We start from the raw sequence: 15,247 nt of genomic DNA, 5'->3' as shown, positions 1-15,247 counted from the left end.
TCAATCCAGATGAGTATAGAAAATATTTTCCGCGATTGAAAAAGAGACGTGCGTGTTGAGGATGAGGAGCAGCCTGAACCGGAGGTATCAGTCTGAAACAGAGCTGAACAGTCCGACCAGTGTAATTAGCTATGTTAATAATTTGTTTACAATGAAGATGTGAATATTAATACAATAAAGTTCTGTGTGACCAATTATTAACGAAGGAATTATTTTGAGAAATTTTAATTTTAAATTCTGTTCTCAATCTGTAGAAAATGCTGTGAGCACCTAATTATGCATGAAAAAAAAAATACCGTGATATACCATGAAACCGTGAAATGTATTTTTGGTCATACCGCCCAGCACTAATTTCTTAAATGAAAACTAGTTTGGCAGTCAATTCATTACATTACATTACCATCCATCCATCCATCCATCCATTATCTGCCGCTTGTCCGGGGATCGGGTCGCGGGGGCAGCAGCTTGAGCAAAGAGACCCAGACGTCCCTGTCCCCGGCCACTTCCTCCAGCTCTTCTGGGGGGACCCCGAGGCGTTTCCAGGCCAGCCGAGAGACATAGTCTCTCCAACGTGTCCTTGGTCTTCCCCGGGGCCTCCTCCCAGTGGGACGGGCCCAGAACACCTCACCGGGGAGGCGTCCAGGAGGCATCCTAACCAGATGCCCGAGCCACCTCATCTGACTCCTCTCGATGCGGAGGAGCAGCGGTTCTACTCCGAGCCCCTCCCAGATGACCGAGCTTCTCACCCTATCTCTAAGGGAGAGCCCGGACACCCTGCGGAGGAAACTCATTTCGGCCGCTTGTATTCGCGATCTCGTTCTTTCGGTAAATCGAGAGCTTCGCCTTCTGGCTCAGCTCCTTCTTCACCACGACGGGCCGGTGCAGAGCCCGCATCACTGCAGACGCCGCACCGATCCGCCTGTCAATCTCCTGCTCCATTCGTCCCTCACTCGTGAACAAGACCCCGAGATACTTGAACTCCTCCACTTGGGGAAGGATCTCATTCCCGACCCGGAGAGAGCATTCCACCCTTTTCCGGCCGAAGACCATGGTCTCGGATTTGGAGGTGCTGATTCTCATCCCAGCCGCTTCACACTCGGCTGCGAACCGCTCCAGTGAGAGCTGAAGGTCACGGCCTGAGGACGCCAACAGAACCACATCGTCCGCAAAAAGCAGAGACCCGATTCTGAGGTCGCCAAACCGGACCCCCTCAACGCCCTGGCTGCGCCTAGAAATTCTGCGCCTAAAAATTATGAACAGAATCGGTGACAAAGGGCAGCCCTGACGGAGTCCAACCCTCACAGGAAACATGTCCGACTTACTGCCGGCAATGCGGACCAAACTCTGACACCGGTCATAGAGAGACCGAACAGCCCATATCAAGGATTCTGGCACTCCATACTCCCGGAGCACCCCCCACAAGAGTCCCCGAGGGACACGGTCAAACGCCTTCTCCAAGTCCAAAAAACACATGTAGACCGGTTGGGCGAACTCCCATGCACCCTCCAGGATCCTGCGGACGGTATAGAGCTGGTCCACTGTTCCACGGCCAGGACGAAAACCACACTGCACCTCCTGAATCCGAGATTCGACTATCTGGCGGATCCTCCTCTCCAGTACCCCCGAATAGACCTTGCCAGGGAGGCTGAGGAGTGTGATCCCCCTATAGTTGGAACACACCCTCCGGTCCCCCTTTTTAAAGAGGGGGACCACCACCCCGATCTGCCAGTCCAGAGGCACTGCCCCCGATGTCCACGCGATGCTGCAGAGGCGTGTCAACCAAGACAGCCCCACAACATCCAGAGCCTTGAGGAACTCAGGACGGACCTCATCCACCCCCGGGGCCTTGCCACAGAGGAGTTTTTTGACCACCTCGGCAACCTAAGCCCCAGAAATGGGAGGCCCCAAGTCCGAGCTCCCCAACTCTGCTTCCTCATCGGAAGGCCTCCTCCAGGGACTCCAAAAAGGGTGGGTACTCTGAACTGCCGTTCGGTGCATAAGCACAAACAACAGTCACGACCCGTCCCCCCACCCTAAGGCGGAGGGAGGCTACCCTCTCGTCTACCGGGGTAAACTCCAATATACAGGCGCACAGCCGGGGGGCAATAAGTATGCCCTCTACGCCTCTCACCGCAGGCAACTCCAGAGTGGAAGAGAGTCCAACCCCTTTCGAGGAGGCTGGTTCCGGAGCCCAAGCCATGCGTCGAGGTGAGTCCGACTATATCTAGCCGGAACCGCTCAGCCTCGCGTACCAGCTCAGGCTCCTTCCCCAGCAGAGAGGTGACGTTCCACGTCCCAAGAGCCAGCTTCAGTAGCCAAGGATCAGACCGCCATGGTCTCTGCCTTCGGCTGCCGCCCAGCTCACAAAGCACCTGACCCCCATGGCCCCTCCCACGGGTGATGAGCCCATTATATTACAGTACAGTACGGTCATTTTGCAGACGCTGTTATCCAAAGCGACTTAAGTGTGTTCCATTCATCATTAGAATATGTTATTATCAAGAAATGACAGGAAAAATGGTCAAGCAAAAATCTTCTAAACAACTTCGTCATAAGCTAGACAAAGATTCAGATCAAATCTAATGCAACAGGTCTCACGGTGTGTTCTTATCATGCAGTTGCGAGTATTTGCCTGAAGTGCTATGACAAAGGACAACCAGTAAACAGGAAAACAATATGGGAACCCAAGTTATATGGATGTATATGAGGATTGAAAGTTGTTCTGCATAGTCTCAACTTATAGAGGAGCTAGTGTAGCACAAACTGATGACAACCAAGTGCAGGTTAAAGGTATCAAAACACACAATGCATTGCAGCTATGGGACTGTGTGGCTACAGAAGGATCTTGATAACAATTCTATATCCTGAATACCACTTTAAGTGTCAATAGTAGGCACTATGTAAGACAGTGGCCTGATCTTTCGAGTCACTTTCTTTGAAAACACATGGAGACAGCAGCAAGACAAAGCAAGGGTAGAACGCTTGCAGAGGTAGTATGATGCTCAGGGGAAAATTTTCCATTTTGACACATCACCACCCTATACATTATAACCAACAGGATAATCCCCTGATTTCAGCAATAAAATTGACCTTATCACATGGCAAATATAATTCAGTGATGGTTTGAGAGTTCAAAGATTTCAGTAATTCTGGGCCTCTGTGGGATGTCCTGGAAAAACTAATCAAATCTATGGTGGCCGCACAATCAACTGTATTTTTATCAATATGGTGCTGATTATCATTAAAGCTTACATTGACTTGTTATCTTTTTTTTTGTGTTTGTGCGATTGCGTAGCTGTGCTGTTCCTGGAGCACTGGAAGCGACGACAGATAAGTTTGAGTTTCAGCTGGGACCTGACAGGCATAGAGGAGGATGAGGTAAATCTTTAAGTCACCGAAAGAATTCACTCCTGAGTCATAAATATAGATATACTTATTAACCCTTCCAAGGACGTTATTTTTTTATTTCACACTTACAAATTCCTATTATCCTGTCTTTTTAAGTCAGAATTCCCTGCTTTGCCCACTATGACCAGTAATATCTGGTCACCTGTATAATCGTCCTGTGTGAATGTATTTCCCAAACTAGGTGGAAATGTACAGATGAAGCATACCACACTTTCTCTTTTCTTTCCTCAGGAACACCCGCGACCAAGGTATGAGACCATCCTCCTTCAGAAAAAACAGAGGAAGCAGAAAAATAAGAAAAAGAAGAAAAAGAGTGAGGTAGGAATGATAGAGACTGTCCTTCCAAGAGCGACCCCATTTAGTCTTCAATCATACAGGCAACAACTATTACTACGTTCAAAGAATATATGACCTCAAGTGATCGCTAGAACAATTGCATGTGAAGTGTCAAGTTAGCATCTATTTAGGGTAGAGCAACATTGTAAAAATAATGTATTTCATTCTTAAACATGTTTTTATTTAATCCTAATCAAGAAGTTGGGATTTCTAATCCTTAGCAAGTTGTTGTACTGCTTAAACCCAACCAGAAAATGACAGAGTGTTTTAGTTAGTTGATGTTTTTGACTGAATGTAACGCAGAAGTTTAAAAACAATTGTTGCGTCTGGGTTTCAATCTCGCATCTCATGGTTGAAAGTGATGTGCATAATCACATCATCCAGCCACCCTCCTTCCATTTTAAAAGGTATTTGAGGCTTGTTGAATGAAACACTTGAGAATGATGTTTGCTCTGATGTGGAATGCGCAGTGTACAGCCGTATTTCCCCCTTGCTGCCTGTAGGGGTAGTAGTTAGAGGACTCACCTTTGGGTTTTATTAAAAAGCATAATTTCCATAATCGGAAGGATAAGAAAGCTTTGTCACTTTAATGTGTTTATTCAATTCAATTCCACAAATCGTTTGAATTTATATGGCACCAATTTGCAACAAAAGTTCTCGTTGGGCACTTTAAAGAGAAATTGAACTAGTTAGATTCAACCCATTTATCATGAAAAAGCTAGCCTGGGCGAAAGCCGACTGTTGACTCCGTCAAACAGTCTGGAAAAACCCAAGAGGAATCCGTTCCCATGGAAGGTGGGACCTTACTCAGCAACTTATAGTCATTGGAGTTCCCTTAACCAATCAGTAATGTTTAGAAATGACGTAGTTATGCGCCGAGGTTCATGCTTACTCTCGCGAGGCTCTAGCTCGCGAATCACGCTTCCCACATCCGCTTTCATTATCAAACTTTTCCCAAAGCCAGTTGGAAGGAGAGCTACGACATCCTTGCCACTAACAAAATTGACGAGGCATTCCTCTTGCTCTTGTTTTAATTGTGTAATGCTCTCCAGAGTTGAGACAACTTCATGGATAGCTTCTAGCGTATCTTCTTCCGTCGCCATGTTTATTTCCGCTGCGGTTGAACTACAATTACATGGACTCCGCGCGTGAGTTCTGCGTCACCACTCGCAACTGTTTGCTGATTGGCAAAACACTGAGCGAACCGAGGTAGGGGGATTGGGCCTGACTATGTGCGGAGCCAAAATCTTTGGGCGGATGTACGTAGGATGGCGTCGCCAGGCTATGAAAAAGCTGCCTGGCTAAGCAAATAAACTGATCGGTATTAATTAATTCATTTAATTTTCCACGTGAAAATACTATGTTGTATATTCAATCTGTGTGGAAAAAAACACTAACTTTACAGCAAGATAAAGTTATATATAGTATGAAAGAATATCATCTGTTTTCAAAGTTGGAGTTCTTGATCTTCTGGATGATTTGGTTTTCAACGTGTGGAGCAAACACTAGCATGATAATCTAATGATAGAGAATGATCTACATTCACTGTGTAAACTGGGTCAATTACCGTCAGCGCACACACACTTGCAGTGGTGACAGATGGCTTCCTGCCCACCAACAGAGTGAGGCACGAACTTATGGGATCATGGCATCGTCGTCCCACAGGTTTTTTTTTTTTTTTTTCTCTCTCAAGTTTTAGAGTAATGTGTGCTCGGTTGGGTTTAAAAAAAAAAAGAAGAATAACCACCCCCCCATTCCTGCAGGGGGAGGATTAAGTAGGTGACTTTTTACACTGATGCCCTGGCTACTGACAGGGAAAGCACTGACTCACAAGAAAACGTGTAATAGGGACATTTGTCCATATTTCATCGGTCGTGTCACAAATCATTAGATGACGACATATGTGTGGGCTCTAAGTTTGTCTAGGATATATGACATGGACATAATGGCAATGCATGAATGTAAAAAGAAAGAAGCTTCAGTGCTTCCTTTATAATATGTGTGACTGTGACTGTGTTGTAGGGCTTCTTCTAAATTTAACTGAAAAAAAATCTGACTGTGTCACTCTGAAGGATACCCTAGGGGGGATTAGTGGCTCCATGCATTAGGATCAGGAAACACAAAGGTTTTCAAGTAAACATTGTGTGTTGAGATGCTGCGCACAAGACATTTTTCTTATGAAATTCATGAGATATTAAATGTTGCTGGAGGGAAACATGAATACATAAATGAATTTCAAGTTTCAAGCCGAAAGTGGGTGAAAATTTGATTATGAAGAAGCAAACATAGCTAGATTATATCAATTACATGAATGCTGCTTACCAGCATGTCCCTGTTGGCATATTGTGTGTCTGTGTGTTTGTCTGTAAAACATGTCCTTTTGTCTTGTAGCCAGAGAAGCAGGAGGACGGGACAGTGACAGGGAAGGACAGATGGAGACAAAAACTGCTGTCTGCCATGGCTGCAGGAATCCCGGTAAAACCCCTCCTCTCTCCTCTCCTCTCCTCTCCTTTGCATGCTTTCTTTTTCTCCTCTTTCTCTTGTCATCCTCCCCTCTTGACACATCCTTTTCCTTTCCCTCTTGCTCCTCTCTTCCATTTTTCTTTCCTTTCCCCTCTTTTCCTTTCCTGCAGGCAGTTATCTATCTGTTCTTCTCTTCCTGTCCCATCCTCTGGCTGCTACAGTTTCAACTTCTCAGGTATTTGATTTTTTTTTTTTTTACTTTAAGTGTGTTTTCTTTTTCTTTTGAACCTAAATGCAGATATCAGATGGTCGCAGCAGCAAACACAGTCCTATAAGTCAATCGGTGGGAAACAGATTGTGTACAATTCTAACGAGCCTGAAAGTCAACATTTAGTCTGACCACCTCTATTCTTAGAGAAAGCTCGAACCCTCTTAGACAAGCTTTCTTGTTGATTGAGATTGAACTCCAGCTCCAGTCTTTTGCAAGACAGTCTTCAAAGTTGCAAATAATTTTGTGACAGCTTCACATCTCTGACATACTGAAGCCACTTTCATCATGTTGTACACATATTTGTGTTTTAAAGGGACACTATGTAATAAATTAAGTCATTTATTAGCTCAAATCAACATATTCATTCATAAGTTAGTCCTCATTGGTGTAAAATGATCTCTGTCAAAAATCTCACTTATCCTCCTGAGTGAAGAATAACTTGTCTGTATCTACATAGAGCAGGTAAGCTCTATGGAGGCTGCCATGTCCTTCCGGTCTATGAAAAACGACAAAGTGCCGAGAGGGACATAAAGCACTTCGAATCGCGATTTCCCCACCAGGCCTACAAGCGGAAATGACGTCATTATGACGTCATTTCCGCCAAATGGCTTATTACAGCCGCTAATGCTAAATAGATTTTATTCCTTGACACATATGTCTTTGTGTTCATTAGCTTTCTTTTTGTTAGTGCATCATCTTCTTCTTTTTATTATTATTCCTATGCTCCCCCTGGCTATCTTCTTTTTGGCGTTATGCTCACATTTGTAAACTGTTATTTTGTTGATTTACTAATAAAGTTTAAAAAAAAAATAAAAAAATGCTAAATAGATTTTATCTCGTAAATGATCCCACTAATAATGCATTGATTGTTACCAAACTTCTACCGTAGTATACATAGGCTCTTAACTCACAAAACGAGGCATTAGAAAGTTTGTAAGTTTACCGGGAGTTTATTTACCGCTGCTAATGCTCCTATTGCTAACGCTGCTAATGCTAACGCTGCGTCGACGTCACTTCCGGTAACTCCCGGAATATGACTAATTGCATTGCTTGCACACCAAAGGAGATGTTATGTTATCTGACATGTTATTTGTCATCTGTATTTATAGTGTTGTTGTATGTGTGTTATGTAATCCTTAACACACATATGTTATGTAATCCTTAACACACATACATACTTTTTTATGTGTATGTATGTGTGATACTACTATGTATTTTTCCTACTGTGTGTCTTGATTTCTTTTTGTTTGTATGGACCTTGAGTCTGAAGCTATAGCTTCTTGAATCTTGACACATTCCGCTTGCCGTAGTTCAAGAAGTTGCAGCGCACATGTGAAAACGTGAGGCGCTAGAGAGCAAATTCATTCAACTTTGCAAAATAAAATTGCACCACTAGATGGGGGAAGAAATTACATAGTGTCCCTTTAACACAGACTCTTCCTTCACTATGATTAAAAAAACCTTTGAATTCATGACTGTCTGAAAGTAAATAACATTGTCTTGTTATCGCAAACAGGACAGGCTAGATGCTACATGGAATAACTAGCTAACTTTTATGGTACAAAATGGTAAAAGACATGAGTATGGGACGTAGCTAGCTAGTTAGCATGCTAATATTAGTAGACATGTCTGCAACACAAGACTTAGAGGTCTTTAACATAATGTTATTTCCACTTTGTTTTGACATTCTGCTGGCAATTTGAGTTACATTTTGATTGTTTTATTTGTTTAATTTGCTCAAATAAAGGTACAATGCACGTGTTAAAACAAGACTTTGTAGACAGACCTGACAGCTAGCTGATGCTAATGAGCGATGTAACAGTCCTTGTGGCTTTCCTCTTTTGGATAATGTGTGTGAGTGTGAGATATGTCCAGGATTAGGAGGAAAACTTAAAAAATATATTTACATATTCACACACACACACACACACACACACACACACACACACACACACACACACACACACACACGCAAACACACACCAGTTTTAAACACTAGTTAAAGAAACGATCAACACATCCTCTAAAAAGACCAAATCCAAAACCTGTAATATTTCCTAGAAACTGTTAAAACTGGCCACAATATGGCACTAGGTGACATTTTATTATATTGACCATACTCAATATAATAAAATGTCACCTAGTGTTTATTTTAATTAATCCCATGTTGTGTACACAATCCAGCTGTCCTGAATAGGCCTACCACTTAATCTAAAGCTGAAACTAGCTATTAACCAAAGTACTTGCTTGCCTTGCTAATGAAGCTAATCAGCTGAAGTAAATCACCCCAGCTTTGTTTTTAATTACACTCATAAATAGGCTATAACAGCAAAAAATTATGGATTTAGGCCATATGAACCCCAATGAGCTCCACTTGCTTTTTCATTGCCCTCACTCATCTGCTGAAGCTACTTTACTCATTTTTTTTGGCAACTCTAAAGTGATTTCAGGTTGGCTAAATTGCACAGAAAAAACACAGACCTATTGTACACCAATGTCGCAACAAAAAAAGTTACACATTTGGCAGCACATAATCTATGTTTGGAAGACTGAAAACTTTTTTTCATCCACAAAATAAGATTTATCTTTTTTAAAGCAAGGCTCAAAAAACAAGACAAAGAAAATGAGACAAAGAGATACATGGCTCAAAACAACAGAGAGAGGAGGAGAGAGAAGTGAAGAAATAGAAAAAAACAGAGGGAGGGCGGCTGAGTGGGAGTGATGCATGCTGGGCAGGAAGCCAGGGGTAAGATTAGTGACCGTCACTATGGTGACACAGAACTCACACACACTTCAACCATTGGATTTGTTACCTGAGACATAGAAATATGCTATAAGTTCAGAACAGTAGATTATTTTCTAATTTTAATAAGTATGACTGAAGTGCACTGCATATTGTACCAACTTTTCTTTAGATTTATTAAGAGAGGCCATATATAATCTGCAGTCAAAGACAGTTCACTGTCAAAACATTTCAAATCATCTTTTGAACCATGACACATCTGTACTGACACAAGGAACACTGAACGAATATTTGCCTTAGGGAAGTCCAGCACAAGCTCATACAGTAAAGACATATGACATAAATAATTCACAATTAAAATTAAGACACTCAAATTAAATGGCAAGGACGATTCTGATTATGTGTGTCTGTGTTATAAATTCCTTAAAGGAGCCCCTCTGAAACATATCATCTTCATAGCATATAGATTCCCACACATGAAGAGGAAGTGGTGGCAGGAGTTTCAGCTCCACTTATAAGAAGCAGATACTATGTAATTTTAGACCAAACACATATATGACTGTAGCTACATGGACTAGTGTGTCTGATTATTATTCATTCATTTAAATGATACACAACTTTAATTTAAAAAAATGAAACACTATGTAAAATGTAAATGAAAACAATATATAAGGATTTGCAAATCTCATAAACCAATGTTTTACTCCCATTAGAGCATAGAAAACATATCAATTGCTGAAAGAGAGAGATTTTTCAACGTCATGAAAATGATTAGCTCATCTTGAATTTAATGGTAGCGACACATCTCAGAAACGTTAGGATGAGACACAAAAGTAAGTAGTACGAAAAAGAAAAAGCTGGAGGAATGTGTTGCAACTTCTTAGGTTAATTGGCCACAGATCAGTAACAGGATTGGGTAAAAGAGCACCTGAGAGAGGCAGAGTCTCTCAGTAGTAAAGATGGGCAGAGGTTCAGCACAAATTGTAGAGCAATTTATAATGTTCCTCAATATAAGTTCTAAAGACTTTGAATATTCTATCTATAGTACATGATATTATCAAAAGATTAATAGAATCTGCAGACATCTTTGTAGGGTGATGGACATTACAGTGAGGGGCCTGCTTTAAAAACAGGCAAGATTCTGTCTTAAAATCAATGCATGGGCCCAGATCACCTTTCCATCCACAAATAAAGGTTAAAGCTCTATCATCCAAAGAAGAAGCCAATATGTGAACATATTCCAGAAAAGCTGCCGTGTTTTCTGGCCCAGACCTCATTTTAAAATGGAAAATGTGTTCCCATCCAGATTACGTCAATTTCACGAAATGCCTTGCATATTTCAGCAAAATAAGGATATACCAGATGCTTTGTCTATTACAACAGCATGGCTTTGTAATAGAAGAGTCTGGGTTACCTGAGGTCCAGCAGCTGGTCTCCTTAGTTCCCAGATGTTTGCAGACTGTCGGTAAAGGAAGATGGAATGCTAAATAGTGGTAAACAAGGCCCTGTGCCAACATTTTTTTTTAGACATGTTGCTGTCATCAAATTCAACATGAGCTAATATTTGTCATACAATATTAAAATGTCTCACTCAATAAAAATTGTGACTGGGTCTCTGTCACAACAGCTTTGTCGGGCTTCCCTCAGTGGACTCTACAAGCCAAATATAACACCTGACCCATTTACTACCTCCCCCACTGATGGCTGTCCCCAACAACTGCACACACACACACACACACACACGCTTTCACTCTGAAGGTCTTTTTGTCTTTCAGTATACCAGTCCCACAGATTTGTCAACCTGTGTAAATGTGTGTGTGTTTAAGTCTTAGAATGTTTTGTGAAATTTGGGCGTGTGCCTAAAAGGTATGTCAGGCATATGAGAAACATATAGCTGGACCTGTTATGATGCTTTATGTTCAAGAGGGATAAAAGTGATATGTAGTTACTAACTGTTGCTGAACATTCTTTCTTAGAGGACATTCATTTTTAGACTATGGCAACGTAGAATGATAGACTCTTTTTACAGGAAAGCACTTTTTTCTGCTATTATTAGACACGTCAGAAGTGGGAGATGTTTCTTTAATGTTAAGTATAATCATGCTCAGATATATTCAATACAGACGTGTCATAACACATGGTGTTAAGTCTACACATGAGCACATAATATTTCAATTTTAGCAGCAAACAGCTTTTAGCTTGTTTTGTTTGGTAGACTCATAATCATAAGGGGAAAATTAGTTTAAAAAAATTCACATCCCCTTGGCTGGAAAATACATACTTTGATCTCAGAGTCTCAGTCCTGCCTAATCCCCCTGGGGATGGACAGCTCACCTGATTCAGATGGCCCCCTTTTGAAGATATCAAAATCTGAAGGACTAGTGCTGACAAAGTAATTAGAATTCAATTCAGTGAGTGGCGGACGTAGATCTTTTTCAAGTGAGCGGCAATGTACGGGACCACATTTAAAAAAAAAAAGGAAGCCACGTATATTTCTGATATGCATACACATCATGAAATTTCAGTGGACTGCAAAATTGTACGTCACAGGGATGCCTTCCATCCCACAAAAGTCAGAAGTCAGAGCTGAGAATGACATCATACGCAAGGTGATCATATTCCACTTGTAAGTAGGAAAACCAGTAGGATTTGCGCATTGTTATACTCATTGACAAGTCTAATTATTATTTGTATTACAAATTGAAAACGCATCCCACTGTGGGGCCCATTCCAGCAGATTTTTCCAACTGGGAACTCGTAAATTACGGCTCCCAAGTTAAAATGGAATGCACCATCATGAAGTAATTTATGTTTGGTCAAAATACCAGTTTGTCTCTCATACCAGTAAATAACCAGTGACTGGACAAAGTCACTTCTGGGGCCAATAAGATTTCAGCAGGGTCCCTGATTTCAGTCCATTTCAATAATTCATCAATTATATCATTAATGCTTATGTATATATAATATATATACAATCCAGTTATATTCAGTATGTTATAATCAAATTCAATCCAGCTCAATATAATCCCACTGAATCCAATTCAGTTTCACTGTTTATAGATATATTCATAAAATGTCAGTTAATAAAAATGAGCATAACTACATAAACCAACAGATTGCCTCAAATCTTGTCAATATGTCAATACCTAAACAATCAAGTCCAAGTTATGCTGCATGCTCCAAGAGCACAGATGGTCAGTCAGTTGGACTCTAATGACCACCATCATGGAAGCTCAACAAAATATGGAGGGCCTACAAAACGTTTGTATGAAAGAAAATGGCTTAGCTCATAGATGGCTCATTTTGCAAGGATAAACATGTATCTAAATGGAATCTGTTTTGTTTTCATATTCTTAATTTATTGATTCATTTTTTTAAGCTATTTAATGCTGGAATTTGTTCGCTAAATGCCTTTTTGGAATGATTTTTTTTCATATACTCATAGTTTTACCCTGCTTTATGGGTATTGGTTATCTAAACTTTTCAATCATTAAAATTTTTTGCTTGCTGTTAATTGTTAGGAGAAGTTTGAGAAACAAGGATGAAAAAAAAAAAAAGATTGTAAAGATATTAAAGATATCATGCTATTTTGCAGTATGGACACAGTAAGGGCACAAGGCCAAAATGGCAGTTTCACTCAGAATATAAGATATTTAATGAAGGCTTATAATCAGTTTGTTAAAACATAAGAAGAATCAAGAGCCTTTCCATGTAAATTATTAAAAGGGAAATGATAGACTGATTTTAAATAAAGACAGAAACAGGAATAGGGACCAATATAAAAAAAAAAATACACAACATACACTAATGACCATGATACGTCCCATGATTCAAACTGATTATCAGTGTATCCTTGGGGAAATTCCTCCTTTAGAGGGACCAAAATTCCAAAGGTTCCACTTGTCGGTAAGCATTTTGCTAATTTAATCTTTATCTGTATAATTAATGACCACATTTTGCATTTATTTGAGGATGCCAATACTTATCTGTGTGGGACTCTATGCAGCTTGTGTTGCTGGTTGTATAGTGCCAACATACTCACTAGGTGGTGCTGTTGCACTGACAGTCACCATAATCCTCAGGTTCTTTTTCTGCTACTGTCCATGTATGTTTATTACCATATATGTCTGTAATCACGAATGCTGGAGTGAATGGGGTCACATGGCGTTGGATGGCGTTCACTTCCTTTAATTTGATGCATAAATCAGCTTTTTAGCCATTTTCTTTTTCAAAGAACATGAATCTGAGAACATGCTAACATGACCGATTCTGAGGAAAAGTCAGCATGTTCGAGGACTCATGAAAAAAGTCTTAGAAATTCACTCTTCTTCCACAGCACGTAGTGATTAAAGTGGTGATTACTGCTAACACAACTGAACTGGTACTTGATCATGATTTGGAGCATCTTTTGTTTAAACTGTGTATAATTTCTGTCTTTTTCAACTTTTAGGAATATTATTTAAATTTCTTGCACAGGAGAAGATGTCTTATGTCTAATGTTAGCCTAGCTTAGCATAGTGACATCTAATTCTCTGTCATTTGAATAGATAGAAAAATTTAAATGGAAGAAGACAAGTTTAGGATTCATGTGTTGTTACACCAGAAATTGTAGTTTTTTACATTTCATCATACTGAGGCTTTCTGTTTGTAGGTTACTTAATTCTAAAACTCATACTGGCTTTGAGATAATAATTGAGAAAGTACCGTATGGAATGTAAGTCAAATCAGTTTTCTTATCTGAGTGAAAGCAAAGTTTTGTATTTTCTTCAAATTACTTACTTGTAAATATAGAAACCAGTACATTTGAAAGGTCAAGAGTATGGAACACGCAAGGTGGTCTTAAAGTGAAGCGTTTTAGCATTCCTTCAACTAAGTTGCTGCAAAATTAGCGGAATATCATTCTTTCCTGGACTCATTTCCCACTAAAAATCCAACAGTTGTCCATATTATTGATACTTTTGTGAGTTTGGTACAAAAGCAATACTTACAAATATGCTCCCAATATTATTGATTGTGTCATTACAGCAACTGGGGATCATCACGATGTTTGAGATTAAATGGAATGAAAATACTTCCTTCAAGCTCATTTCCAGATTTCCACCCTCGACGATAAAACAAACCATTGTGTGTCTGTTGAGATCTAGTCAAATTTTCTATGGAGGAGATGATATTCTGTTCCTGCTTCAATTCTCCATTCATTCTTCACTACATTCAAATCATTTGAAAAGAGGAAATGGAAGGGTGGCCACGGATTTCATGCCAGATTTAGAGATGTACCTTTATAATCACTAGTACAAAGTTTATTAGCTTTCTACTCTTTTTTTCCCCCTGCTCTTTCTTTTGGCAGCTTTATGTTCTGTGTGACAGACTTTTCAACAAAGTCAAACAACATTGGCAGCTGTTTGCGTAACTTGGAGCTTTCTTTCTCTTTTCCCTGCTGTTTGCCCATATCCTTTCTGTTAGGCTGCCGAAGAGAAGTTGACCTGGAAAGACCGTCTCCCTGGATACTTCATCAATGTTTCCTCTATCCTTTTTATGGTAAGTACATAAAAAAAATCAGGTTAGTACCGTACTTTGCTTCGTACATTTTGTCAGTATCCAAGGATGACAGCACTTTGATTCGAAAGAAAAACAGTTACTGTACACGAATCAGTAAGTGACTGACCTACATCTATGTTGTCTCTGAAGTATTTATTCCTGCCAATGCATGCCACTCTTTAACAAATACGGCTGAGTAAAGGGCGATTTATTTTCACTGCATTCTCTCTGTTTTCTTCTAGTTTGGGCTGACATTTGCTGCAGTTTTTGGAGTAATCATCTACCGCATCACGGTGTCAGCCCTGATAGCGATGAGCCCTGACCCAGGGATCAAGTCCAATGTTCGGGTGACGGTGACAGCTACTGCAGTCATCATCAACCTTGTGGTTATCCTGATACTTGATGAGATCTACGGCACCGTAGCACTGCGGCTAACTGAGCTAGGTACAGAAATCCGACAAACAAATCCGACAAGGGGCAGGCAGGTA

General features: G+C 40.5%; 1 protein-coding gene across 1 annotated transcript in view; it reads left to right on the top strand.

The window, feature by feature from the left end:
* ano2b (anoctamin 2b) overlaps nt 1-15,247 on the top strand; it is a 99,613-nt gene that overhangs the window by 47,686 nt on the left and 36,680 nt on the right. Inside the window, exons 12-16 of the mRNA XM_075472622.1 lie at nt 3,296-3,378; nt 3,640-3,726; nt 6,136-6,219; nt 14,685-14,759; nt 15,002-15,203. Of these exons, the coding sequence (XP_075328737.1) occupies nt 3,296-3,378; nt 3,640-3,726; nt 6,136-6,219; nt 14,685-14,759; nt 15,002-15,203 (531 nt within the window). The remainder of the gene's footprint in view (nt 1-3,295; nt 3,379-3,639; nt 3,727-6,135; nt 6,220-14,684; nt 14,760-15,001; nt 15,204-15,247) is intronic.

This window comes from Odontesthes bonariensis, chromosome 8 (genome assembly GCF_027942865.1).
Source record: "Odontesthes bonariensis isolate fOdoBon6 chromosome 8, fOdoBon6.hap1, whole genome shotgun sequence".
Lineage (NCBI taxonomy): Eukaryota > Metazoa > Chordata > Actinopteri > Atheriniformes > Atherinopsidae > Odontesthes > Odontesthes bonariensis.
The sequence above is the reverse complement of the archived record's forward strand: the minus strand, read 5'-3'. Positions and strand labels throughout refer to the sequence as shown.